The sequence below is a fragment of the Erithacus rubecula genome (assembly GCF_903797595.1).
Source record: "Erithacus rubecula genome assembly, chromosome: 6".
NCBI classification, from domain to species: Eukaryota; Metazoa; Chordata; class Aves; order Passeriformes; family Muscicapidae; genus Erithacus; species Erithacus rubecula.
Window position 1 is genome coordinate 56,372,141 of NC_136688.1, and position 27,564 is coordinate 56,399,704.

Here is a 27,564-nt window from a genome sequence, read left to right on the forward strand (position 1 = left end):
CCAATCAGCAGGCCAGATTTGAAGAGCCAATCAGCTGGCTAGGTACAAAAAGCCAATCACCTTCCTAGGCTTGAAGAGCCAATCACCTGCCTAGATTTAAAGAGCCAATCAGCTAGCTAGGTATGAAGAGCCAATCTAGGTTTGAAGAACCAGTCAGCTGGCTAGGTTTGAAAAGCCAATCACCTGGCTAAGTTTGAAGAGCCAATCAACTGGCTAGGTAAGAAGAACCAATCAGCTGGCTAGTTTCAAAGAGCCAATCAACTGGCAAGGTTTGAAGAGCCAATCAGCCGGCTAGGTATAAAAAGCTAATCACCTGCCTAGGTTTGAAGAGCCAATCAGGTGGCTAGGTTTAAAGAGGCAATCAGCTGGCTAGTTTCAAAGAGCCGATCACCTGCCTAGATTTGAACAACCAATCAGCTGGCTAGTTTCAAAGAGCCAATCACCTGCCTAGATTTGAACAGCTGGCTAGGTATAAAAAGCCAATCACCTGCTTAGGTTTGAAGAGCCAATCAGGTGGCTAGGTTTGAAGAGCCAATCAGGTGGCTTGGTTTGAAGAGCCAATCAGGTGGCTAGGTGTGAAGAGCCAATCAGGTGCCTTAGTTTGAAGAGCCAATCAGGTGGCTAGGTGTGAAGAGCCAATCAGGTGCCTTAGTTTGAAGAGCCAATCAGGTGGCTAGGTGTGAAGAGCCAATCAGGTGCCTTAGTTTGAAGAGCCAATCAGGTGGCTAGGTGTGAAGAGCCAATCAGGTGGCTAGGTGTGAAGAGCCAATCAGGTGGCTAGGTTTGAAGAGCCAATCAGGTGGCTAGGTGTGAAGAGCCAATCAGGTAGCTAGGTGTGAAGAGCCAATCAGGTGGCTGGGTTTCAAGATTTACACTTGGTTAAACCACGTAAAAGAGCTGAACCCGCCCCTGTGGAAAAGCGCATTTAAAATGAGCAAAGGCCAGCAAAGCTCTCTTGGCTCCAACGGGCCGGGTCAGGCTCAGGCAGCCAGGCGGGCACGTGGCTGGGCTGGGATTTCTGTCACCAGCAGGCCATGCCACCAGGACTGCTCTGCCACAGCCAGCATGGCCAGGGCTATCTCAGCATGGCTCCCAAGTGGATTTGTTTTACTCTGGGATCAAGGCCAGGAGCAGCTGGGCACCACAGTGGCCACTACCAGCCTGCTCCAGGAGCCAGGTCAGGATGGCATGGCCACAGCTATCTCAGCATGGCTCGTGATGGACTTGGCTTGCTTAGCCATTTTTAGCCAGCCATGCTGCAGACACAAGGACAAAAGCAGTGGCAGTTTTGTTTCTTTTCCTGGCACCCCACATGAAGGGAAAGCGCAGGGGGACTGTGAGGTCAGCAGAGAGACACAGTGATTCCTTGATTGCAGAGCCTGGATGAGATCAACCTTTCAACACTGAACTCTATAAGAACTGTTTCACTTGATAAAGGTTGAAAACAAATGAACCTACAAACACCAATTCTCTCCTGAATCAGAAAAGATACATAGGGACAACAACACAGAACTCTGAGTCAGTGAAGGAAGAGTCAAATTCTAGATGAGAGAAGATTGAAGAGATGCCTTAGTCTCAGGCTGAAATTCTTTTTGCAAGGCTATGGTGAAGATATAATTGATATATCAGACTTATTTATTTTCCCTGACTTGTGGAAATGCACTGGGGGGATGTAGTGTTCTAACACAACTGCGAGTCACACCAATATTAAAGCAAGCAGATGTTGCTATGATCCAATGAGAAGCTTAAACAGAGAGAGATGAGAAACCTTGCCCCAGGCATAGTAGTAGAAAACCTCTGTTGCCAGAGAACTTTTGTTTTATGCTCATCCTTAAAATAGTAGCCCAATAAGCTGACATGGCCCATGAAAGCAGCTGTGGGAAAGCTGCAAGGCATGGGTGGATTTTCCCACTGCAAACAGATTTTCCTCTCCTGGGTGGCTGATTGACTGTGACATTGAAGCCATGAGAGAACTGTTTCTTGTGGAGAAGTCTCCATGGCATGGCAAGAGAGACTCCTCTTCCTCAGAGGACTGAAGAAAGACTATTTTAGAGGTGGTAAACTGACTCAAAGTCCCAGGTTTTGTCTCTTTGTGTTGTCAGTGGGAAAGAAAAGAGAGTGTGGGGGGAGGAGAAATATTATGAAGCTTTATTCTGATTTTTCTTATTACTTTTCTTTTAATTCTGTTAATGAAGTTTTCTTTATACCCTTTAAAGTTTGAGCCTGCCTTGTCTTCCTCCTCCCAACCCTTATCTCACAGCCAGTGACCAGTAACAGAACAGAAACTCAACAGAAAAGGTCAGAAAAGGTGAGGAAATAAACAAAATAACCACCAAGCCATACTAAGTAGGGCAGTAGAGCACAATACCTTCTCTTGTAGGCTTGGGAATATTTTCTTTTTCTACTTCAAAGTTTTCTTTCTCTGAGATTTTCCCATTTTTGGGTACAGGTTCTGGAGCATATCTTCGAGGAACTGGTGTCTTTAGAGCAGATTTTTGTGTATGAACCCCATGACTTGGAAAATGGCTTGAATATGCTTCAGGGAACACTAAAAAAAAATAAAGTTATTTAAATGTTAACAATTTTGTTCAAAGGAATTGATATCATAGAATCACAGGATGGTATAGGTTGGAAGGGACTTTAAAGATCATCCAGTTCCAGCCTCCTGCCATGGCAGGGACACTTTCCACTATCCCAGGTTGCTCCAAGTCTCACCCAACCTGGCCTGGAACACTTCCAGGGATGGAGCAGCCACAGCTTCTCTGGGCAACCTGTGCCAGAACCTCATCACCCTCACAAGAATTTCTTCCTGGCATCTAATATAAACTTACATTCCTGAGTTTTAAGCCATTCCCCCTTGTTCTATCACAACTTGCCCTTGTAGACTCTAGGAAAAAAAATCTAGTAAAAACCCATGCCAGGTCTATAAATGCTTCACAAAACTGCAAAACATTACTGCACTAGTTAAGTAAACAGGAAGAAAATTTCAAAGAAAAACCCAAAACCCAACTGTAGTTCATCACAGGCTTCCACACAGATTATGTCTAATAAGATTATTTTAAGTCCAGGCCCCTCCTGGTGCAGACTTAGTAAATCAAAAGTCTCAATTAAAACTGGAAGGTACTGGAACATCTTTCAAATGTCACAAAAATTATAAAGAGCATTGGGCAAAAAAAAAAAAATACACAGAAGAAATGTTTACTACTCATTACTGATGTGATGCACAATCCAATATTAATGGACATGAAATTAATGCAAAACAAACAGTGAAAATAAGCCAGTAAGAATTTGTCTTCACCTTGGGCAGGTGCAGCAGGGGTAGGGAATAAACCCCTGTGAGATGAAGGTGCTTCTTTGGTGAGTGATCCCTGCTCTGGCTTCTCCCAGTGTCCTGGCAGGGGCCCAGAGGCAGCCACAGGACCCTGCTGCAGGCTGCTGACTGCAGAGCTGATGAGCTGGGACTGGGAGACAAAATTACAGAGTATTTCTGCTCATTGAATCACAGAATTGTTAGGGTTGGAAAAGACCTTTGAGATTACTGAGTCCAACTCTTCTCCCAGCAGCACCATGTTCCCCACCAAAGCAAGTTCTCCAGTGTCACATCCATGTCTTCTGAACACTTCCAGGGATGGTGACTCCACCACTGTCCTGTGCATGTTCCAGTGTCTTACAACCTTTTAGTGAAGAATTTTCCCTAATACCCACCCAAAACCTACCCTGGTGCAACTTGAAGCCATTTCCCCTTGTCCTGTCCCTCATTCCCTGGGAGCAGAGCCCCATCCTCCTGTCTGGGAGTTGTGCAGAGCCAGAAGGTTCCCCTGAGCCTCCCCAGCTGCCTCAGCCACTCCTGGGGCTCCAGACCCTTCCCCAGCTCCACTGCCCTTCTCTAGACATGCTCCAGCCCCTCAGTGTCTTTCTCACTGTTGAGTGCTTTCACTTTCTTTGATCCACTTCCACTGAACATTCTTTCTTTCTAATACTATAAAACAATCCAATTATTGTAACATTAACACTGAGATACAGGAGAAATTATTAACCTGAAATTTGTGCATTGTGATTTAGATACCTGAATATTCATTTGTTGCTCCTGGAGCTTTTCCAAGTGCTGAATTCGTTGCACCATGAAAGCATTCATTTGTTTTTCCAGCTCACTGACTCTCTGGTGGTTGTGGGGGTCCTCATGTTGAGCCTTCATATTTTTTTGCTGTTCAGACAGTTGCTGCAGCTGCCTGTCTGTCTCCTGCAATTTTTGAAGCAATTCTGAAACTGAGTTCACTTTTGCTTCCAAATCATTTTGAACCTGCAAGAAAAGGATAAAAAGAAAAAATAAAGGAAGGGGAAAATAAACATTATTGCAGAAGATGTGTGAGCATGAAAAGAACAAAACATCCTTCACAGAATTTGCATCCCAAAAGAGACAAAATTCTATTTAGCCTTAAAGTTTGGTGGTTTAGCAATATTGTGAATTTCTAATGGGTAAATCAAATGTCCTCTGTCTTCTGCCCATTTAGTTAAATCCAAATCAGTTCCCTCTGTATACTGGTCAGTGAGTGTGAGATGACAAACACACAAAGCAGTGAGCAGACACATTCAGGCTCTCTGGAGCTGCTATCAACAATTTCAGGTTTATTTGGAAAAAATACTATTTTAAGAGAACAAATATCTGCTACTGCCAAAGCTACCCACTCACCTTGAGAAGTGGAGCTGCTGTGGCAATGGCAGCAGCAGTGGCTGCTGCAATGGTTGTTGCAGAGTCAACTTCCCTGGGTGCTGACCTGGTGTCACCCCCAGCACTTTCCCTTTTTTCTGTGGAGGCACTTCCCAAGAGCTGCACCTTCACCTCCTTGTGAACAGGAACAATCTGAGTCCTATAAAAATTAAAAAGTGCCTGTAAACAGAATTTTCTCCATATCTCCTCCAAGCAAATAGAGCATAGATATCACATTCCCACATAGAGCATTGATATCACTGTATAAGCATTTCTCCTGGAAGTCTTAACACAAGATATCCCAGGGAATAAAATCAACTGAAAACAGTTTCATACACAGAAAAAGAACACTGACAGAGAACAGTAAAAAGCCACTTCTTCCTTACCAGCTATGCATTTTGGCAAAAGACTGAAGTGGTGTACCTATACATTAACAAAACAGCTCAGACACCAACAACAATTCACTTACTTCTGCATTAATACTGCTCTCAGAGCCTCTTTCTGGCCAGTAGCATATTGAGAAATAAAAACATCATCTGTGGGGAAGGACAAACATCCTTTGTTGATTTAATTGGCACAAAATGTCTATTTCACAGGTAGAGAGAAAGTATTATTTCAATACATTTAATTATGCTGTGAAGCATCTGTTGCCTGCAGGAACCATATCATCTGTGGTAACAACAAATTGTTTCCTTTCAGTAAGTAGAAAACTTAAATAATGATAAGAGTAAGAGCAGGTTTCATTTAACACAATTTTTATAGCACTGAGTGCTGGTATCAATAAAGTCTAACAATGGTGAATAAAATATCAATGCTAACTCAGCTCAAACAACCCAGTCAATAAAATGCTGCAAACTCTCACTTGAAAAAAAAAAATTAATTAAGAAAGCTCCAGTATTTCCCTACTATCATCATAAATTACAGCAAATTTTCTTCATAGGTGCAAATCATACTGAAAAGATTGCAGGCTCTCCCTCACTCACTATTTGCTGGGCAGAGGAAGCAAATGCTGCTAAATCAGGAAGCTGCTGCCTGTGAATGTAAAAGTATTGATTTTTGGTCTTAACTAGGGTATTTCCTCTTCTCCACAGCTCCAGATATCCAAGAATCCTGCATAAGTAGGTTTTCTTTAAAAAGCCTTCACTTCCCTAAATCTGACTGAAATTGGCAGATTCAGAAATTAAAGGAAAAGGCACTGATATTGTGATTTCCTAGGATTCTTAAGGATGAGAAATACACTTTTTTTGGTACAGTCTGCTTGAAGAAAAACATGCCTTTGTAGTACAATAATTCACAGGAGGAAAATGGATAAAACAAGTCCCTTCCCCAAACTGTCTACTCAGAGACATTAATAGTTTGGTTAGAATGTAAAAGCAACAAGAATGAGGTAAATTTGCAAAATTTAAGAATATTTGTTACAATCATCACCTTTTTATCAAAACAGCCTTTGAATATTTACACTCAGAAGTTTCTATAATGAAAATACCTAAAGGCTCCCTTTTCCTTTCAGTCTCCTTACAACAACAACAACAACAAAAAAGTGATTGGTGTGTTTTACCTTCAGGATCTCTGCTATCTTCCAGCAGCACTGAATCATCTTGTGATGCAGCTTCTCCAGGATAATCCTTCAGAACAAGAGCAGAAAAATCAGAGATCAAAACCTCTGCCAACAGCAGCCAAAATTTTAGAGGCAGATGGAATTGCTGTGCACACAACTAGAACCATTTGCACACAGCAACAAAAGGTCACAAAATGTGATGATCTCTGCCACAGAAGGATCTGGACATTGCTACCAGGAACTCACAGGACATTTTGAATTAAAACCACATATTCTAAGTGCTAATTAAGTTTATTCTCCTCATTTGTAGCCAAAGAAGCAGTAGTGAAACTATACCTGCTTAAGTTTAGAGAAGTTGCTAATCTTGGACAATTCAGGATTGCTCACACACAGAGAATTAAGCACTGCTGACACTCAGTGTCAAAAAAAGCCCCTCCAAAAACACCAGCAGTGACACCACATTAGCAGCAACCTGAAGAGGAAAAGCAGCTGCACAGTTGTGATGCAGAGACTGAGCCAAAACCTTGGGCAGCTTTTACAAGAGCTACAGCTTTTTGAGGAAAACAGTGTATTCTTAGCTCAGGATTGCAGCAAGGAACAGCAAAGTTTCTTACCATTTGGGATAAAAATATGGGCACTGAATTTTCAACTGGAAGCAGACATTCTGGATATCCATTGGTGCTTAGGGCTCCTAAAAATAAAAGAAGTTTTACTGTGGTCAGAATAATTTGTAGTGCATTTTCTGTACAGCTCCACATTTCCCTCATCTCTGAATGCCTAAACATCATACAAATGACAACAGAGATTGAGCTGAAGCTTAAAAACATCAATGAATTCTGTGAGTCTGAATGAGAAATTTGATTTACAGCATGGGGAAACCTCTGAAAAACAGAACATTACTAAACATCCTTTAAACAGGGACGTTTAAGAGGGATGTTTAACAGGGACTAAGTATTCCTGCCCCCATGGAGAGGGACAATTTCCAAGCCCCATCCAACCTGGTCTTTAAAACTGCCAGGAATGGGGCAGCCACAGCTTCTCTGGGCAAGCTGTGCCAGGGCCTCACAGCCTGCACAACTCACTTTCCATGTGCAAAACAGTTTGGGAAAACAAAGAGCTGACAACTGCAGTACAAGAATGTAAAGATTCTGATGTTGGAGTCAGTGAGTTAGGGGTCTCTGAATTCTTCAGAGAGAAATCAAGAGTGCAGAGATTGAATTAAAGCCTGTGGATGGAAGGGAGTATATTAAGCCACTCACACATAAGGCAGAGGTGTAAGTTTAAGTTTTAGGATAAGTAAGTCAGTAAGTTTTAGTATGAGCTCTAATGCTTGTAGTAATATATAGTAAGATACCAAAATAGAAGTGAAAGTTACATTGAAGGTTGAAAAACATACTGATGTTTTCAGTGGAGGCTCCTGGACCATAGTTTTAGACAGTATTTGGACATGATAGAGCTATAGTAAGAATATTGCTTATATTTTTCAGAGAGAACAAGATAGATTGTATGAGTAGTCTGTACATAACCTGGTATGTTAAGAAACTGGAATTGTAATTGGTTAAGGAGTGGTGGTCTGAGTTTGTGTCTTAGCTTGTTGAGAAGATCCTATATAAGAATTGATATTGGGGAGAGTTAGTGTTTTTCTGCTTTTCCTGCCATTGCTTTTCTTAGCATGGACTTTGATGTCTGTGACTGTGCCTTTTGAGACTGATGTGCTTCTGCAATAAATAACTTTTTAGCAACTATCAGCTGCTTCGCTCATTTTAGAAGATAACCCAAAGTTGGTGCCCAGATGTCTTGGGTTGACATGGCCAGAATTGTGCTTCTATCACCATTTACTGAAGCTGGGTGTGGCAGTGCCCCTGATCTCCTGGCACATATTCTCTGCTCATGGGCCATCTTTAAACCAGCTGGGCAATCATCTTTATCTCCCCACAGCCCATCCTCCTTCCAGGAGATATCTCCTGTTCATGGCCACTGAGTCCCAGTGCATGACTGATAAAATTCCATCATCCCACTGGGAGATGCTCCAGCCAGGGCAGGAGCCAAGCCTTTCCTACCCAGAGAAAAACTGAGATTTGGGACACCAAGGCACCTTCTTTCCACTGGATTCCAGAGGAAAACCAGACCCTTCCACATCATCCCTGGAGCTTCAGAGGAAACTGCACCTTCTCCAGGAGCACTGCTCCAGCTGAGCCACATCTGCCACTGCAGGAGGATGCAGCACCATGGAATGGGACTGTGCCACCACCCTGACTGACTGACTGTGCCAGCTTGGATTCTGACTCTGGCAGGGTTTGGGATTGTTCTGTGTAATACTGCATTTCTATTTTAATTTTCCTAGTAAAGAACTGTTATTCCTAATTCCCATATCTTTGCCTGAGAGCCCATTAATTTCAAAATTATAATAGTTCAGAAGGAGGGGGTTTACATTCTCCATTTCAAAGAGAAACTTCTGCCTTTATTGGCAGACACCTGTCCTTTAAACTGGGAGGTCTTAACCTCGCATTCCTTAATCACAGAACTCCTCTGCTCTCAAGTCGCCTCTCAGCGCTTCCAGCACCGGCCTGAGCTGAACGCGGCGCTCACAGACGCACCTGGAGCGGCTCCGGGGGAATCCCGGGGGGTCCCTGCCCCGCACGGAGCCCAGGCTCCCGGGGTGACGCGGGGAGCTCCGTCTGCAGCCGAATCCCCCGGGCAGGGCGAGGCCCCGGCACGGAGCCTCTGCACAGCGACCGCCACTCGCCGCCCGCGGCCGCCGGCCGGGAGCTCCCTGCGGGCGGCTGTGGAGCGGATCAGCACCTCGCCCGCCGTCAGGCTGCGCAGCGAGCCCTGGCTGCCGCTGAGGCTGCTCTCCGCCGCCATGCCTGAGCCTGGGGCTGAGCCTGGGCTGAGCCTGAGCCTGAGCCCGAGCCTGAGCCTGGGCTGAGCCTGAGCCTGGGGCTGGGGCTGAGCCTGGGGCTGGGGCTGAGCCCGAGCCTGAGGCGAGCGGCGCCTCCTCAGAGCGCCGTCCGTACGAGCCGGGCGGCACCGGCCTGAGGGCTCCGGGCCGCGGCTGCCGCCCTTGAGAGAGCACCGCGCCCGCTGTCCCCGATCCCGCTCTCCCGGCCTCTCTCCAGTTATCCCAGCCCAGCTACCGCTGTCCCGGGCCCGATCCCGCTGTCCCAGACCAAATCCGGCTGTCCTGGCCCCGTTCCCGCTGTCCTATCCCCGATCCCGCTATCCCAGCCCAGTTCCCACTGTCCCAGTCTCTCTGCAGCTGTCCCGATCCCTTTCCCACTATCCCACCCCCGTTCCCGCTATCCCAGTCCCGTTCCCGCTATCCCAGTCTCTCTGCAGCTGTCCCGGTCCCGTTCCCGCTATCCCAGCCCGGTTCCCGCTATCCCAGCCCGGTTCCCGCTGTCCCGGTCCGGTTCCCGCTGTCCCAGCCCAGTTCCCGCTGTCCCGGTCCGGTTCCCGCTATCCCAGCCCAGCTCCCGCTGTCCCGGTCCGGTTCCCGCTGTCTCAGCCCAGCTCCCGCTGTCCCGGTCCCGTTCCCGCTGTCCCAGCCCAGTTCCCGCTATCCCAGCCCGGTTCCCGCTATGCCAGCCCGGTTCCCGCTGTCCCAGCCCAGTTCCCGCTATCCCAGCCCGGTTCCCGCTATGCCAGCCCAGTTCCCGCTGTCTCAGCCCAGTTCCCGCTGTCCCGGTCCCGTTCCCGCTGTCCCGGTCCAGTTCCCGCTGTCCCGGTCCCGTTCCCGCTGTCCCAGCACGGCCGGCGGCACCGGAAGCGCGCGGTGCCATGGCCACGGCGTCCACTCAAGCGGCGTCCGGCGGGAAACGCGGGTCCGCCCCTCAACAGCGTCCGGCGGGAAACGCGCGGCGCCAGAGCGTAAATGGGGCGGCGGGTCCGCGCGCGGCCGATTCGCCGGCGCGTGGCGAATCTGCGGAGCGCGGGGCGGGGCGGGGCCTCCTGGTGCGCGCGCGCGTGGCGAATCTGCGGGGACGGCGCGCGGGGCGGTGAGTGCGCGTGAGGGGACGGGCGGGGAGCGGGCGCGCGCTCGTGAGGGACCGGGAGCGTCCCCTCGGCCCGTGAGGGGCCGGGAGCGTTCCCGTGGGCCGGGAGAGCCCGTGAGGGACCGGGAGCGTTCCCGTGGGCCGGGAGAGCCCGTGAGGGACCCGGAGCGTTCCCGTGGGCCGGGAGAGCCCGTGAGGGACCCGGAGCGTTCCCGTGGGCCGGGAGAGCCCGTGAGGGACCGGGAGCGTTCCCGTGGGCCGGGAGAGCCCGTGAGGGACCCGGAGCGTTCCCGTGGGCCGGGAGAGCCCGTGAGGGACCGGGAGCGTTCCCGTGGGCCGACAGAGCCCGTGAGGGACCCGGAGCGTCCCCTCGGCCCGTGAGGGACCGGGAGCGTTCCTGCGGGACCGGGGGCGTTCCCGTGGGCCGGGAGAGCCCATGAGGGACCGGGAGCGTTCCCGTGAGCCGACAGAGCCCGTGAGGGACCGGGAGCGTTCCCGTGGGCCCCCAGTGGGGAAATCCCCGCTCTGCCCCAGGGGTTTTCCCGGTGTCGGGCGGCTCTGTGGGTATAAGGGCGCTCCGTGCCCCGTGTTGGCTGAGCGAGTGATTCCCGAGGGAGAGGAACTCAATGTGCCCTTGGAAGGGAGAACTAGAGGAGAAGGAAAAGGCAAAAAGAAATAAAGCTCCACGTGATAACCTCAATATTGGCCCTTTTGGGTGAGAAGCGCCAGCCAGGTGTGATCTCACTTAAATAGCAGTGCTGGTGGGAAAATGTGCATTTTCCTTCAGGCCTGGCGCCCATACACGTGTTCAGAGTGCTCAGGGAGGCTCTCCTGGTGCCCGAGGTCAGGCTGACTCTGGTAACTCACCTTTGGTTTTTGATTTTTACCTCTGATCCCTTCTTCAGAGCAGGTGAGGCCAAATCCAGGAGACAGTGGATGCTAACAGCCCTCCAGCAGCTGCAGCTGGTTATCCAGCTCCTGACTAGCCCCTCTCATCTCACCCTGTCCCTCTCACTTCATTAAATGCCTCTGGCCTCTTAAAATTAATTCACTTGGGCTTCTTTTAAATCTGATGTCAATCCAGTTGTAGCCTAGTAATCCCCCATGATCAAAGAACTTTCTCTTCAAGCTGTGGGGAGTTTACCTTGACACAATTACTTGACTTGAGTTTTTTTATTCTCTGAGACATTTCTTTGACTTGATGTTTTTACTCTTCTTTTTTGTTTTCAGAAACACTTGCATGGTGTTCTCTGTGTGCAGCTGGAGGCAAAGGTTTAAAGAGACAGTTCAGCTTTCTTTTTATGGAGTAGGTGGTAATGACAGCTGATTCAGATGGTTAATGGGGACTGCAAATGTGAGGGATTTATGGTATCTCTCCATCACTCTTCTTCTCAGAAAAATGCAGCTCTTCTCAAAATGATGGGGAAAAGATCCCAAACACAGGGCTTGTTTATTTTGCTCAGAGAGACTTGTTTTAATTTCTCTTTAGAACACCAAAATGTATTTGCAGGAGCCCCAGGCCCTTTCAAGAAGGGAGATTTCCCAGTTCCTGCTCCCTTCTGGTGAGCCAGCACCCCCAGACTGTGTAAACCCAGAGGTTTATTCAGAGAGCTCTGCTTCCTGCAGTGTGAATATCCTTGCTTAGAAGGGCGGTGCTGAATTTTTAAATCATGTTTAGCCCACGGGAAAGGCTCTGTAGGATTAAACCTGAGTGTGCAGGAGTGAACAGCTCTGTAGGGAGCTCTGGGCTGGGTTGGCTGAGGTGCTGAGCACTCTCTCATCACCCTTTTAAAAGCTTTTTTTCAGAGTTGGAGGGAAAGGGGAGAAGCAGCAGGAAATCTTGAAATAATACATTTAGCAGACTTTGGAACAGCAGATTTTCACATTCCTGGGAGTGTTCAGTAGCTGTTTTTAGATGTAAGGCTGATTTATAGCCAAGGTGCAGCAGAGCCCTGTAATTTCACTGTGGAATGTGTGAAATACCTGTACTGGGACGAGCTTCAGGCATTTCAGATCAGATGGTGCCCTTGTGCTGATGCGAATCAGAGCCTTTCCCAGGTGTCAAAGCTCTGTGAAACTGCAGTTTCAATCTGTCATTTCCAACCTTGCCAAATCGGGCACAGAAAGACAGGGATCAGGTTTGCTGTAAACACCAATCATGAAGCAATGCAGTGTGGGGAAATGGCACCAACGGTTGGAGCTTTGAGCTGCCTGCCTTTGGCAGAGGACAAGTGTCTCCCCTGCTCCCTGCAGTTTCTGTTTCATTATCTACATACCCTGCCCTGAGAGAATTGTCACTGGGCTTGTTTTCTCACAGGCTGGGAAATGAGAGAGTGGAGTTGCCATCACTTCTCACTGGTTACTTGATACAAATTAGGGGTTGAGGGTCAAGGAGAGAGGCTGGAGAGGGACTTGGGACAAGGGTGATAGCTTTGCTGTGCCAGAGGGCAGGGTTAGGTGTTGGAAAAAAGTTCTTCCCTGTGAGGGTTTGAGGCCGTGGCACAGGGTGCCCAGAGAAGCTGTGGCTGCCCCATCCTGGAAGTGTTCCAGCCCAGGCTGAACAGGGCTTGGAGCAGCCTGGAGTAGTGCAAAGTGTCCCTGCCCCTGGCAGGGGGTGAAATGAGACAATCTGGAAGGTCCCTTCAATCCCAACCAGTTTGTGATTCAGTGACAACCTGAATAAAACCTGGTTCCTTGTTAGCCACCATATCCTGTAGGTTCTCCTGCAGAATAACCTGTGTGACCTGTCTGCCCATGAGGGATTCTTGCCTCTTACATCCCAGAATCATCTGTGTCCTTGGCCTCCAGTCTCCAAACTGGCTCCCTGTGCAGGGATCATGTGTGCTGTTGAGGCAGATGTCACCATCCCTGTGCTGCTGGGAGGGACACTTCACTCTTGTGAGAGCTCCCTGCTGCTATTTTTAGTTGCTTTATTTTCTTTCTGTTGTAGTAATAATTGTTGCTTCTCTCTGTTCTTGTTCAGGCAGCTTGTGTACCCCTTTCCCTTCCCCCTGCTGAGAGATTGCAATAGCTAAAGCTCTCTAAAACATGAATGTCTTGCCCAAAAATTGGCAAAGCATAATAGAAGATTAATTGTAAGTGGCCCTTGGTAAAGGACCAAAAGAACTTTTTTTTTTTTCAATAAAGTGATTGCACTTCAATACTCATTTTTCTTCCACAAGTTGAATTCAACTGAAGGAGCTTGTTCTTGCCAAAAGGTGATATTAGTTTGCATTATCATCTGTGATAATAGGTCTTAGATAATATGGAAATTAAAGGAAAAAGAAGACTAGGCTTCAGTCTTCTAGGAAACCTGCAGGGATGCTTTCAAGCCTTGACTTGTTCAGTGTGTTAGATTAGCAGTGGGAGTCTTCTTGAGGATGCTTGTTTAAATTCTTGGATTTATGACTGTTTACTTCTTCCCTTTTTCTTTGTCTGTTTCATTCCTTTAAGGCCATTTTCATTGTTCTGTGCTTTTCTTGCATTTAATTCACTACCATGACCACAACATTTGCTGTACCTCAGGTGTTTGGTGCAGATACACAGAAACCAGGCCCTGCACCTTGTGCTGCATCTGTTCAGTGACTGACAGTTTCTATTTGCCTTTTTTCCTTACTTTTTACAGATCACATCTAAAGTCACTGGAACTCTAAGGCTAGGAAGTGTTAAGACTTTGCTTCTTGCCAAGCTTATTTAGTAAGTTTGACAACACTTATGAAAACAAGTAAGATATTTCAGCTGTGTGAAATGCCCTAGAAGTCTTAAAGGACAGCAATTAGCAGGTGGATCTGGTAAGATTTCATACCTGGAATTATTTTGGATGGTTTTCTAACCAATATGTAACTTCCCTTTGGGTAAATGGCTTGGAAGTTTGCTAGCAAAGTTGTGTTTAAAGGATGTGTTCAAGGATGTGTGATTCTGATCTAAAATGTTGCAGTTCATATTTATGTTTTTTATTTAAATCTTTATCCTCACTTTTAGGTGACTGAGCCACAGGTGGTGGGACATGGCTGGACAAATATCAGAGTCTGACCAGATCAAGCAGGTGAGATGCTGCATTTGGAGGGGTGGCTTTGAAAGTTGTGTGCTGCTCTGTCACATGCAGTGGAAGGTGTAGGACATAGGGAAGGACAAAAACTCCGAGTTAACACAACCAAAATTTCAACAGATGACCATTGACAAACAGCATGTTTTGTGTACAAACAGCTTTTGGTGCTGAATTCTTCTGATTGAGAGTAAATTTTTTAGTGACTTGTTCTTCAGATTTTCTTACATCATGCATCTGTGTGTAAGAAAAACTAAAACTTATTTTTAATTTTTCTTTTAATATTAATTGTCCAATTTTTATTTACAGTTCAAGGAGTTCCTTGGCACATACAATAAACTTACAGAAAATTGCTTTGTGGATTGCATAAGGGATTTCACTAGCAGAGATGTGAAACCAGAAGAGGTAGGTGATGGCTTCTAATGACCCTTTGGTAGAATTGCTGTGCAGCCATTCCCATTTCAGAAGAAACTTAAGAGAGTTCTGATCTTTAAACCAGGATACAAAGCCAGGCAGCAGCCTTCAGTGGAGTGTGGGTGTCTGGCATGTTGCTCCCAGGTGAGTGTCCTATCCCAGACCAGGCTGGACAGGGCTTGGAGCAGCCTGGGATAGTGGAAGGTGTCCCTGCCCATGGCAGGGGGTGGAACTGGATGATCCTTAAGGTTCCTTCTCACCAAAACCATTCTAGAAGTGATTGTCACACACAGAATCTGCCCAGTCTCCACTGAATGTTGGCTGCTCCTTGCAATTCCACATGGTTCATTCCCTGAGCTGTCAGTGCAGATTCTTGTGCCTTAACTTCTCATGGATGGTAACTCCCTGGACATGGAGGCTGCCCACCTACAGCCTGCATCTCATTCTTTGAGGAGTCCTGCTGAGATATTTGTTTACCTGCCCATGTTCCTGCTTTGTAGTGAGTGAGTCATGGGAACACAGCTCTGGCTGTTAAATCCACTTCCCTGCACTGCAGGGAGCTCCTTCTCATCATCTGCAAAAAGATTTGGCTCTCCATAAGATTAGTTTAATGTTTTTGCTTCTCACCTGTTGAGAGGCTGTTTCAGAGACTAATCATTTTGCTGGTTAAAAATCTAATAACCTTTGCTTAACTCTGCTGGCAGAAAAAAAAAAAAAAAAAAAAAGCCTAAAATTTTAAACTAACTATTGTTTCTGCCTCCTTAGAGTTCAACTCCTCACTGCAGGCAAACTTCATGTCTCCTTTCAGCTTTGGTTCTGCTGCTCTGAACAAAGGTCTCTTAGCTTCCCAAGCCAGATTTCTTCTTTCCCTAATCTCTGCATCTGCTTTAGTGAAATTCTATTACAGGTCATAATTATTCTGGGGTAAAGATTATTTAGGTCCAAAAAATATTCTTAGATTCTTGGAGCAGCCTGCACTAGTGGGGTGTCCAGGTGTCCCTGCTGTGGCAGAGGGTTGGAATGAGGTGATATTTAAGGTCCATCCCAACCCAAACCATTTTCTGACTGTGACCTGCCTTTTTTGGCTTCTGTAGAATGCAGGTGATTCATGTCTGGTAGCACAGGAGCCAGGTCTCAACAGTGGAACTAGGAAGAAGTTTTCTTGTGGGAAGTTCTGCCCATATTGTCTATTATGGGATTTCTTGCAGAGCACCTGTCTAGATGGATGCTGGTCTGTCTGCTCTGGAAATTCCCATGTTTCTCTTGAGAGTTGTAGTTCCTTATGAAATAATTGAGATTAATACATCCATGCATCCCCTTTGAGATCCCACACTTGAAAAAACCCAACTTGTGAGCCCTTTCCTTGCACAAGAGCAAGTCTGGACTTCCCAGCAGCGTGTCCCACACGGCTCCCTCTGGCAGCACAGGCTTGGGGCAGCTCCAGAAGTTGTTTCCTAGGGAGGTTCCAGTCCTGCTCAGCAGGTTTGGCTGTAGCTGGTGCCAGGCTGAGGACAGAAGGGCAGGCACTGGGTGCTGTGTGGAGCTTGCTGGGATTTTGTCTGGTTCTTTTTCATCCCTTCTGCTTTTCCCACCTCTCTGTACCGAGCAGAACCAAAGCAACCCCAGGCAAAGGGGTTGCCTTTCCTTTCCACCCAAATTTGTTACCTTTGCAGTGATAGCAAGGTTCTGAGCCATGGCACAGAATATCCAATTAGTAGGACTGTAGCTCAGAAATAATCTCACTACTCTTTCTCTACACTCAAAGATGAAAATCTCTTTAAATTTGAAAAATACTGTGGATATTGGTATCTATTTCCCAAGTGCAGCTGAGTCTAGTGGCTTTGCTGAAGGGAAACAAGGCAGGTACCACAAGGCTGATAGAGCCAATGGGAACAAGGGTAAAAAAGGGTTAAATTGAGTTAGCAGAGAGCAGATCATATTTGGTTGTCAAAACCAGCATGTGTTTGTAAACAGAATTAAAACAAAATTAACTGATTTATTATTAATTTCCAAATACATAGTTCAATTCCACAAGAGGAGCCCAAGGACAAAAGGATGGTATCTCCTAGATCCAGGGTGTTTTTCATGAGAATAAATATTAGTAGATGTGCCAGGCATACCTGAAAAACTCAACTTTACATTTTCTACTGCCCTCATCTTGAGGCCTGACAATATGAGATGTACTCACCTCATTGTTTAGCCATGTCTGTGGTGATGTTTTGGGTCCTGGTTGGGGATGTTTGACTCACTGTCTGAAGCCCTCTGTTTCCCTCTTGCTGTAGATAACTTGCTCAGAAAACTGCCTGCAGAAGTATCTAAAGATGACCCAGAGGATCTCCATGAGATTCCAGGAGTACCACATCCAGCAGAACGAGGCTCTGGCAGCCAAGGCAGGATTGCTCAGCCAGCCTCGTTAGAGCAGAGCACTGTGCTCAGACTGAAGCTGTGCCAGTGTTCCCTGGGCAAGAACACATTGGGGGATTCCTACTGCCAGGATGTGTGCCCAGCAGCTCAGAGCAGAGCTGGGGGTGCTGCTCAGGCACTGGGAGCAGTGAAGGGTTAAACAGGAGCTCAGTCCTGGTGGCCTGGCTGTGGAGTTTGTTTCCACAAGGGAATGAGCAGATACAACTTTTCCCAGGGCCCACAGACTGGTGTCTAATTTCAGGGGTGGTGGGAGGGCTCACCTGCCTTTTGCTGAGAGTGGTTGAGATGAATCAATATAATGTGGGGAGTACACTTTTTTATTTAATTCAAATAAAATAAACGGGAGCCATATCCACGTGTTTGTTCTTTCCAAAGAGCCATTTTTTGGACATTTGAAAGCAGCATGTTGTTTTGTTGGGGGCTCTTTGCTCAGCTGGTCCTGTTCTGTTCACTGCTGCCAGAGGGAGCTCAGGCAGAGGTGCCCCAGGTTACCTTTGCCCCTGCCTCACCCCATCATTTACAGGGGACAGAGGGGCAGGAGCAGCTCCTGTGCACCCTTTGGTCCTCTGGGGAGCCCATGGGATCCTCCCAGCCTGAACAGCCCAAGCACTGAGCTTGCTGCAGTTTTCTCCTTTCCCCTGTGAATGGCAGCAGGAAATGCAGGCTCTGCCCAGCACAGCACAGAGCTCTGGGAGGCAGCTGGATTGGGTTAGGAAACACAGCAGTGCTTTGGAGGGATCCTAACAGCTGAAATCCAGCAGCAGGGTGTTAGTGCAGTGGAATGACAGTCAACAGGCACCCTGTGCCTGTTCTAACTCAGAAAATACAGGAACAATGGCAACTGAACAGCAGGAGCACCAGTTCTGAGACTCTACATGATGAGGAGTGCACCAAAGCTACTCCATATCAGCTGCCAGGTTCTGTTACTGATGGAGATGCCACAGAAAGGGCAGGAGGACTTTGTTGTTGTTACCCTCTCTACATTTTTGTTCCTAACAGCAGCTTCAATTAATAACTCAGCTGTCCAGGCTGTGGCTTCCTGGCCTGAGGGCAGCACCAGGCCCTGCTCTGTGCTGCTCCAGCTCTCCCTGGCACCCTGTTCCTGTGCTTGCAGAGGTGAAGGAGCCAGTGTGACCCTCCAGTCTGACATTTCTGTGGCTGGACTCTGTGTCACAGCCCCTTCCTCCTTTGCCTGTGCCTTGTTACTGTGGAGATGGAGATGAGCTTGCTCTGAAATGGTGAAGGCTGAAAACCAGCCCAAATAAGGCAGCAAGTCTCCCATGTCCTTTTTTTTCAAAGGAACATCAGGCTAAAACTGTCCAGATTGTAGCAAACAATCAGGCCACAAATGTTGCTGCCAATTAGAATTAAGACATAGTAAAGACTGAAGGCTTTCCTTGAAGCAGCTCTCTTTTTGTTAAACATTTGAAAGTCATCCATGACTGAGATTTTCCACTGGATCTTCATGTGCAAAGAGTTGCTCAGAAGAAATGCCTGAAGTGTTTAACTGATGGAAGTGAAGGATTTTTGTACCTTCTGAACAAAGCACTTGGGGCTGAAACAAAGGGGGTTTAAAAAAAATCTCAGTATTTGGAAGTAGGAATATATTTATATTTATTAGGATAGACTTCCTGGAAAAAAAAGGTTAAGCAAGTTTTAGAGGAACTTAATAAATTACCCACCTTGGATAACCAGTTTTGTCAAAGCCCTGTGTCTCTACAAAAATATTTTGGTTTTCACATCCAGGTGACAGGTTGCATAGAGACAATACAAATATATTTGAGCTTGGAAATAAAATGTATCCATGTAACTAAAGCATCCAGGTGATAAAAATAAATAATAGGATAAAAATGGTTTTAACAGATCTTAACAGAAAGACAAATGGATTTTTCTTAAATTCTGTTAAGGGGTGTCAGGAGGAGGTGAATCACCTTGCTGAGGCACAGAAACTGCAGGAATGGTGGAAGAAGGAGCAAAGGGTGGTAAAATGGGGAGTACTGAGAAAGCTGTGGAAAAAGTGAGCCAAAGTGGAGGTGGGAGGGGAGGGAGCAGGAGGGCAGCTGCCAAAAAAACCAGCTCAAGGAAACTGAGTACTGAACAGACACTCATTTGGAGAGATGCTCACTGCAGCAGCAACAGGAACACAGATCCTTCCTGCTGGAAACACACACAATCACTGCTCAGAATTCAGCCACAGAAACCAGAACCATTTCAGCAGCAAGGGTCAAGTGAGAACCTTGCTCCAGAGTGCCCTGGACAGCAGCAGTGCTGGCACAGCCACCAGATCCATCAGCTGCAGGAGTGGAATAGAGGCTCCCTGAATTCTCTCCCAGATAAAAGCAAAGCCCCAATTGCTGTAATCCCCTGCTGAGAGCTTCAACTGCTGAGCTCTGCTGGGAGGCAAGAAAAGGAGTGAGTGCAGTGCTGTGTCAGGGAGCGTGGGTGAAACATTGAGTGTGGCTGTGGCTTCAGAGCAAGGAGGCAAATCCTCTGTGCTCTGGCATTCCCCACTCTGGGAACTGGAGCTTAGCAACAGCTCTTGTTTGAGCCTTCTCTCAGCTGGTTGGAAAGTCAGCACATGGCATTTGAGGAATCTGGTTCAAATCTTAGCAAGTCCATTAAGCTCAGCTTCAAGATTTCTTGAATGAGTGTGGCCCAAACCCTAAAAGCTGTAAAAGCAATTAAAGCCTCTGACACCTGAACCTGCATCATGCCTGCATCTTGAATTTCCAGAGGACAGCATTAAAAGAACTCAAAAAGTTACAATTCTGCTTCATATTGGGAGGGTTTTTAAAATTATGTTTTACCTTAACTTCACATTCATTTGTGTTCTGGTGTCAGGGAGCAGCAGGTTCTTCACAACAAATGTCAGGTAAAATGCATGTGTTACAACATTTTTACAGCAACAACTGGAATTAGATCAGGGAAAGTGCATGAGTGACTAATTACAGATTAAACTGTTGTTGCATTACTGGCCATATTGCACCAGAAGGCAGAGGGAGGTGGCTGGGTCACAGCAGAAGGCACTTGGAGGATGGAGCCTGGGGAACAGAAAGGGGCAGGGTCACCCTTGGAGTACTCAGAGCCCACAAAGACTGCTGGGGCAAACACAGATCCTCCTGGGGGATGGAAGCAGATGATCTGCAAGAGTCCCTTCCAATCCAAACTGTTTTTTGATTCCCCAGAGATGGAAGAAAATGTCTTATGGAAGATCTGGAAGAAAAGACAACAGTTCAGTGCTTGCCTGCACATGCCCAGCTGCAGCAAGGCTGTGGGGCAGGCAGGACACTGCAGGGGATGCAGTGAGCAGTGTCACCCCTGTGCACTGGGGCACTCCCACAGTAAAGGGTTAACATGAAACCAGCTGGGGCTGAATGTAACATCAGCTGAGTGTTCAAAGGCACAGAGAGGTGCCACAGAAATCACACTCTCATCCCTGTTCAGGGTTCTCCAAAGGAAGAGCAGGAAACAAGAAGAGCAGCAGCCACAAAGATCAGCTCCCTCCTGCACTGCATGTGGATAACATTATTCCATCATTATTCCCACAGGATTAAGTGGGGCTGCTCTCCCATTCTGAGTTAATCACATTCAAATACCTGCACAGACCAACATAAAACTTTACCTCTCACTGGTCCCATTGCCAAAATATTTCCTTATCAGAGGAGGTTGTCCTGCCCACCTGAGGGCAGCCACTGCCCCAAAGTACCTGCAGGGTGAGAAGCAAAGCACATGCAGAAGGAATCAAGGATTGGGATTTTTCTTTTTTTTTAATTTTAAAATAGCTTTATTTATTCATAAGGGAAATTAAGGAGCATCAAGAGAGATGGTTTAAACTTACACATACACATAAACAAGTGCCTTGTTAAAACAGAAAGAAAAATCACTCTTGTGAAATACAGCAAAGTATTTCATACAAATTCCACTTCTTGCCCCTCCTTATGAAACTGGCATAGCTGGCAGGAGCATGGTAAACTAGGTCAAGCTGTACCCAGATGAGGGATTAGAGGAGGAGTTTAGGAACAGCTGAAGACACCAACAGTGCTGGAATGGAAATGTTGTTGGGTTACTCTGAACAGCAGAAAAAACAAGAGACATCACCAGAGCCACAGCAGCAGCCCAGAGCAGAGTCCCCCTGCAGCAGGCTCAGGGTGAGGATTAAACAGTGACAACCCCCTGCAGGTTATCACACTGCAGCACAGCTCCAGGGCAGCTTTTCCTTGCTGGCAAACTCTGGGAGAGAGAAAGTGAAGCAAAGTTTCTGTGGCTCCTGCAGTGAGGGAGCTGTGCTGGTGCACTGAGGCCAAGTGGCATCAAACAAAGACACTGCTCATGTCTGAAATCTCCTGGTGTGGGATAAGCAGCAGCACAAGGGTGTTACCCAATGTAAACAGCTGCAGAGCTCAAGCAGAACCAGCCTGCTCTGAGCCACAATTTAGGGCTCCTCTAAATGGGAAGGAACAGGAATAACAGCACAAATAGCAAAGATAATTCAAAACAGACACCAGACAAGTCCTATCCTTAGAAAAGTTGCTTTCACAATTGACAGTTTTCTCCTTCCAGTTTTCTTTAAATGACAGCACAGTGAGCATTTGTTATTGGGTTGTGGCTAATCATAAAATCCACCACTCACTGGCATGAAAACAAACACACCATCAGACAAAACCACTGGAACACAAAAAAATGAATTTACATATCCATCCAAAACAATGGATGGAACTAATAAGTTGTGGAATTTGGGAAACTCACAGATCAACAGAGCAAACAAAAGACCCCAAATAAATCCCAGCTACTCAGTGGTAACTGATAAAGTGATTAATTTTAAACTCTGAGACCTCTTAAAATCCCATCCTATTTGGTGTGAGGTAATATGGGAGAATGACAGATGCTCAAAATTTGAGAGTAATAGCTTAATAGTGTGAGCTACTTATAAAATGTCATTTTCCTTAGCCCTGGAATTACAGTGAGTCAGCCTCTGGCATCATCCCCTTTGATTCCACTGTTGTGTTGTGTGCCCCACATCTCTAGAGCCTTTATCCTGCACACTGTAGCAAATAATAAAATCCCAAGACCAGAAAAGGAAAAATAACCAATAAAATAACTCAGTGCATCATTTTTGCAAAGACAGGGGCACAGTGAAGTGAACTGCTCAATATACTTTTGTGAACTCATTCATCTTTTATTTCAGCTGGTAAATCTGGCTCCTGGCTCACACCAGATTTCATTCAAGCCATCAAACCAAACCTGCTTTTCTTAAAAAAAATCCACAACAGCATTTCTTAAGACTTACTGCTGCAAAATAATTCCAGTAAATGGTGCCCAGAAAATCCCTTTGGCTGCCTCAGCATCCAAGAATATTTTTAATGGGGAAAAAAAAGAACATTTTACAAAAGTATTCCTTTTTTAATGCAATATTCCATCTGGTTGACAAACCTGTCTGCAGAGAGAAGGCTCTCTCAGCAATGGATATTCTGAGGCACAGGAGTTGACAATCCTTACATTCAGATCCTCTTCCCAGCTCCACATCAAAGCCATCCTGAGTTATTTTGGTAGCCATTTCTGCATGGCTCCCCCTACAAAAAAAAAATGAGAATATGTAACCATTTAAAAAATTTCTATTTTAATACTGCACCTTTTAAAACATTTGATTGAAGCATTCACAATAGCACAAACAGTGATTTAATCACCTTTCCTGCTGCTCCCTGTGAAGGGCAGATACATCATCCCTCATGCAGACACACTTTGCCCTTGTTAATGCTTTTCATTCACTGATAATTGCACTGAAAATCTGTTTAACCTCTGTCAAAACAATGACTTGTTATTATTGTTCTGACAACTCTGCTTTTCTTGCCTGATCTGTTCAGGCTGATTAAGCAGGAGAAACTTTCTCAGCCACCAGCAACCTGATGGAAGAGCCAAAACCAAGCAGGGATTTAACTGGGTGTGGATAAACTTTCCCATTAGAAAATAATAACTCATTAGCACAAATGTAGCTGATACACTTGATGGAAAGAAAGTGAAAACTAAAACAAGTAAGGAAATTATTCTTACCTTTATGTCCTTGCATGGAAACATTCAGAGTCTTTTTTCATCTTTCAGATTTATGCTAATACAAAAATAAGGTACCTGCCAGCAATCTGACAGTTCTTTGTATCAATTGCAGGAAATGAGGGAAGAGTCTGATTCTCTTACAACCTTGTTCTTTTTAGCAACTGTTGGATCCCACATCTTAATTTTTTTTTCACCTCTTAAGAAGCTTGAAATAACAAGTATCATTTTGAGAAAAACCTGTAGGAGATCAGAAGGCAGGAGAACAGCACAAAGACTGCCAAGAGGGTGCTTTATTTCTGCTTGGTCTCAGAAACACAATACCTAATCTCTTATTTTAAAAATCCCAATTCTGTATAATCATAATTACTTTGTCTTCAGCAGGATAAACTTTCAGCCAGTGAAAGCCACTTTGGGATTTATATCAACAAGGTTTCAATAAGGGGATTATTGCAGAGTTAGAAATCATTAGATTTTATTGGGGTTTCTTCTTGATTTCATCTTTAACCCAGGACAGCCCAATGATTGCAGCTGGTTTCCTTTTCCCTGTGATTTTTTTAAACATCACAGGAAACTACTGCAAACATCTAGTGACTAATCTGATAAGATCCCTCCTAGAAAGATAAAACCAGGGAATCAGTGACATGCTGGAGGCTTTGCCAGTGGCTTGGCAGAAGCTGCATCTTTTCCTGCAGGATTAGTGCTCTGCCAGGTGGTTTTGGGGTGAGCAGGTGGAGGAGGAGGCAAGGGAGGAGGTTCTCCCTCAATGGGCTGGAATGGGGTTTCCATGTTCCATGGCAGCATTACCTGGAGCCTTCCAAGCAGGATTTTAAACATTCCTAAGGGACAGGAGCAGCAGTCAGCTGAGAACACATGTGGGGAACATCCAGGGCAGCAGCTCCTCCATTCTCTGTGCCTGTTTAAGATCTCACAGTGTGCACACAGGTTAGGTATCAGAGATCTGCACAAGATGTCATTAATCCTGTTATTTCCCCAGATTTTCAATTGCTTCTGCAAATATTAAACATGTGACCCATGTTACTTCCTTTTAAATGAGTATTGCTTTTTATTCGTAGCTATTAGAAGATTAACAAGGAAAAGTTAGCTCTGAAAAAAGTCTTTACAGTAATTTATGGAGATTAACTTTCCTATTTAGGGTAAAGTCCAGACATTTACAAGAACAATCACTTAAATAAAAATAGAATATAAAGCCTATGTTTAAAACATGGCCTTTATTAGCACTGTCTAGTGAGCTCCATATTTATCTTACATTGAAATACTTCTGCTTTGCTTAAGAAAAGACAGAAAAAGTGCATTTACAAGAGTACTTTTTCTTTAATTTTCTGCGAAAATGGAAGGAATTGGAATCACAAGTTGACAAATGTTGTAAAATGAAATTTCAAGAAACATCAATTTTAGTAATGCTACGCCATCACTAGTGTTTCCTCCTGACCTTCTGCCGTGTGGAACCAGAATATCCTGATATACAGTCTAGAGCATCTATGTTATTACTCTACAGCATATTAAACACAGAAAAAGGGGCTCAGGCCCCCTTTCAATGTACAAACATGAATAAAAAAATTGTTTAAAAAATCACTTTTTATACATAATGTATATGCAAACTGCTTTAAATACACGGGCTTGGAAGAGTTATTTACAAACTGCATCTGCCCGTGGGACAATCCACAGGCAGAGCACACCCAGTCACTTTTACTTTATTGGTGCATCTCAACTTTGGGAGATATAAATTTATTCGGCAGTACAGCAAACACAAGAACTTGTGACAAAGCATCTTTAAGGGCAACCCAATAAATTTTGTTCCTCCAAACAAGGTTAAGTACTAGGACTGCCAAAGTTTCCAAATAAAGTTTGATTTTAACCCAGATGCCTGCTGGCAGATCTGTGTGGTGGAGGATATGTAGACAGACCCATTGCAAGTACAGGTTTGGCTACTGGATAACTCCTCCTCAAGAGCCAGAACTGATAAGGATGTTTTGTCCAAAGAGTGAACTAACCTAGAATTTTTTTTTTTCCAATTTTATTAATATTTTAAAAAATACATAAAAATACAACATCCAATGTCTGAATAAATATATTTAACAAGTTGCAAGATACCTTATTTTACACAAAAATTTCAGCTTTAGAAATCTTGTTAAATAACTTCATTGTTGTTATATATTTCCTTTTTCGTCTTTTTGTAACAAAATAAAAACTCTGAAATTACATAGAAAAAAGACAAAATATTTTTGTCAAGGGATAAGATAGTCCACTGAAAACCTATTCACAATTCCACTGTAAACATTAATAAACATTAAAACATTTGCATAATTGTGTGCTCAAAAATCCTATAAAAAGTGGAAGACTTATTACAACTGTAGTTTTCAGTCAACTACACTTCCTTTCACAATTTATTTTGTCCCATTTACAGCTTTAAAACTGGGCACATTGCTGAACACATACTTTGGCAGTTCTGTATAGCAAGTGCTTCCACAAAGAGGAACTACTCACCAAGAGTTACCCACAGCTCGGTGAAAGTGCAGCAGTTTCTCAGTTCTTTTGGAAAATATTCTGATGTCTGCTTGATGCACTTGCTTTTTATTTTTTAAGATCACCCTAGAACACCTGAATGCTTCATTGGACATAACTTTGCAAATTTGATAAGTGCCCTTTCTCTGTGTTAGGAAAAAAAAAAAACAAAACAAAACAAAAAGAAACAAACAAGGAACAAAAACAAACACAATGACAAGGATGTCACGTTGTGCCTACAAACCTTCAGTTACCAATGAGCTTAAGTTCTCTGAACAGTAAATTAAACAAAAGAAGGGGGCAGGAGGGGGGAACAGGTACAGTCCAGCAGTGGAAGTGTGTACAGGATATACTTGGCAATGTCCAACCAGTTGAGTGCTTTCTGTGGCTGAATTTCAGGGTTTATGTCCATGGCAGCGAGCTGCTGGCAAGGCAGAGAAATGTTTTTATCACCTGCATTCCACAGCCAGCACGTTCTGGGGAGGAGAGGATGACGAGGGGCTCATTCCAGTGTCTGAGGAAGCAGATGACATGGATGCTCCTGTGTGGGACACTGAACACACAGAACAACAGATCAGCAGGAGGTTATCAAAGCACAGCTCCCAAGGAAGGTTTCCTGGGTTATTAGGTTGTGTAAAAGACATCAAAGCAATAGCACAGGCACAAAAAATAGAGGTTATGTGATATAGAGGTTTTGCCATTTGCTTTCCCTGCTGTATTCACAGACACAGGATGAGCCTTACCCAATTACTGAAAAGGTAACTCAGATGAGTCTAATGGATGCACTTCACTAGGAAGACCAAGTTTCTACTACACAATTATAAAAGAGTCAGCAAATGTTTCTGTCAGGTTCTAGTTCCAAACAGCCACAAATATTCTTTCTAAATATGTATGCAAACAGATGGTAACACTTTCCTTTCTTCTAAAATATCATCAATTAAACTCCAATTGCTTTAAGTTACACATTTCCAAACAAATTAACTCTTCCTGGGAATCACAAAGCAAATCTCAACCTTACCTTCTCTGTCTTTCTTTTTTAATCGTTTCCTTCTCCTGTCTATGGTTGCTACTTCTGACTTCAAGGACATGTAGTATTTTCTTATCTCCTGGAGTTTTTCTTGTAGGAAGGAGATCCTTTCAGTGCTGCTCATATTGTCCAGTTCATCTGTAAGTGGAAAGAAAAGAAAAAAAACAGCTTTGTCAAGGTGATTTTAAACAAATGAATGCAGTTCCTATCAGGATGTTAGACACAGCATGGAAGATAACACATTTCCATAACTATGCCAGAAAAGGCCCACACCTCATTTAGAATCCCCAAATTTCCATGCTTATCTTTCCCTGTAATCAAGTCATTTCAAGAATCCTTACTGAGCTGGAAGCTCCATTTGTAGACTCTGGGTGAAGCATTCTGGTGGTGGTGCTTGTCCCTGTGCTTGTCCTTCTCTCCATCTTTGATGTGAGGAGAAATCACTCTGGCAGGGGAGCGAGAAATCTTCTGTGCTTTGGATGCATTGATGTGTTTGACAGGAGTACATTTACTGGAACTGTCCAGGACAGGGAGGTCTTCACTGTCACTGCTTTGTCCTGCAGGAAAAAGAATTAATTTAGACTTAAAACCTCCACCTTGACATTTTAAAAATTGTAGTTATAGTAAAGAAATGATGATTAAGAAAGAACTGCTGCTTCTTGCTCAGAAGATCCCAAAAAACACCCAAGGAATAATGACCTCAAATTTCATGGATAACCTGGTCAGATACAACATGGATAATTCAAGGGCTGACTAGGCCCTAGTTAAAAAGTAATAGCCATATATAATAAATAAAGTTACCCAATTTAAATATTAGAGCAC

General features: G+C 45.0%; 4 protein-coding genes across 7 annotated transcripts in view; 2 read left to right on the forward strand and 2 right to left on the reverse strand.

The window, feature by feature from the left end:
* The window catches only part of KIAA0586, a 70,452-nt gene extending 61,128 nt beyond the window's left edge, over nucleotides 1–9,324 (reverse strand). Inside the window, exons 1-9 of the mRNA XM_079309288.1 lie at nucleotides 9,246–9,324; nucleotides 8,864–9,139; nucleotides 6,881–6,957; nucleotides 6,267–6,333; nucleotides 5,178–5,244; nucleotides 4,691–4,868; nucleotides 4,067–4,300; nucleotides 3,299–3,461; nucleotides 2,369–2,548 (exon numbers count right to left, since the gene is read on the reverse strand). Coding sequence (XP_079165414.1) covers nucleotides 2,369–2,548; nucleotides 3,299–3,461; nucleotides 4,067–4,300; nucleotides 4,691–4,868; nucleotides 5,178–5,244; nucleotides 6,267–6,333; nucleotides 6,881–6,957; nucleotides 8,864–9,131 — 1,234 coding nt within the window. The 5' untranslated portion in view covers nucleotides 9,132–9,139; nucleotides 9,246–9,324. The remainder of the gene's footprint in view (nucleotides 1–2,368; nucleotides 2,549–3,298; nucleotides 3,462–4,066; nucleotides 4,301–4,690; nucleotides 4,869–5,177; nucleotides 5,245–6,266; nucleotides 6,334–6,880; nucleotides 6,958–8,863; nucleotides 9,140–9,245) is intronic.
* Nucleotides 9,325–10,177: 853 nt separating this feature from the next.
* Nucleotides 10,178–17,495, forward strand: TIMM9 (translocase of inner mitochondrial membrane 9). Of its 3 annotated transcripts, none has more exons than XM_079309341.1 (4): nucleotides 10,178–10,264; nucleotides 14,243–14,306; nucleotides 14,616–14,711; nucleotides 17,003–17,495. In XM_079309341.1, the coding sequence occupies exons 2-4, from the start codon at nucleotides 14,268–14,270 to the stop codon at nucleotides 17,135–17,137; spliced, it is 270 nt and encodes an 89-aa protein (XP_079165467.1). In that variant the 5' UTR covers nucleotides 10,178–10,264; nucleotides 14,243–14,267; the 3' UTR covers nucleotides 17,138–17,495. The 3 variants fall into 3 exon arrangements, with proteins under 3 accessions (XP_079165467.1, XP_079165469.1, XP_079165468.1); XM_079309343.1 differs by lacking the exon at nucleotides 10,178–10,264 and adding an exon at nucleotides 11,052–11,533; XM_079309342.1 differs by lacking the exon at nucleotides 10,178–10,264 and adding an exon at nucleotides 11,573–11,596.
* Nucleotides 10,989–27,564, forward strand: part of ARMH4 (armadillo like helical domain containing 4) — a 153,095-nt gene continuing 136,519 nt past the window's right edge. Inside the window, exon 1 of the mRNA XM_079309311.1 lies at nucleotides 10,989–10,994. The gene's annotated coding sequence lies outside the window, so the exon portion shown is untranslated. The remainder of the gene's footprint in view (nucleotides 10,995–27,564) is intronic.
* Nucleotides 25,782–27,564, reverse strand: part of ARID4A (AT-rich interaction domain 4A) — a 44,700-nt gene continuing 42,917 nt past the window's right edge. For both annotated transcript variants that reach the window (XM_079309290.1, XM_079309289.1), the window contains 3 exons: nucleotides 27,084–27,299; nucleotides 26,734–26,880; nucleotides 25,782–26,268 (listed from right to left, as the gene is read on the reverse strand). In XM_079309290.1, the coding sequence (XP_079165416.1) occupies nucleotides 26,165–26,268; nucleotides 26,734–26,880; nucleotides 27,084–27,299 (467 nt within the window). In that variant the 3' untranslated portion in view covers nucleotides 25,782–26,164. The remainder of the gene's footprint in view (nucleotides 26,269–26,733; nucleotides 26,881–27,083; nucleotides 27,300–27,564) is intronic.

Coding starts and splice junctions, on each gene's coding strand:
- TIMM9 (XM_079309341.1), top strand. CDS start 14,268: ATGGCTGGACAAATATCAGAGTCTGACCAGATCAAGCAG. Junction 14,307..14,615: donor AGTCTGACCAGATCAAGCAG/GTGAGATGCTGC, acceptor TTTTATTTACAG/TTCAAGGAGTTCCTTGGCAC. Junction 14,712..17,002: donor GAGATGTGAAACCAGAAGAG/GTAGGTGATGGC, acceptor CTCTTGCTGTAG/ATAACTTGCTCAGAAAACTG.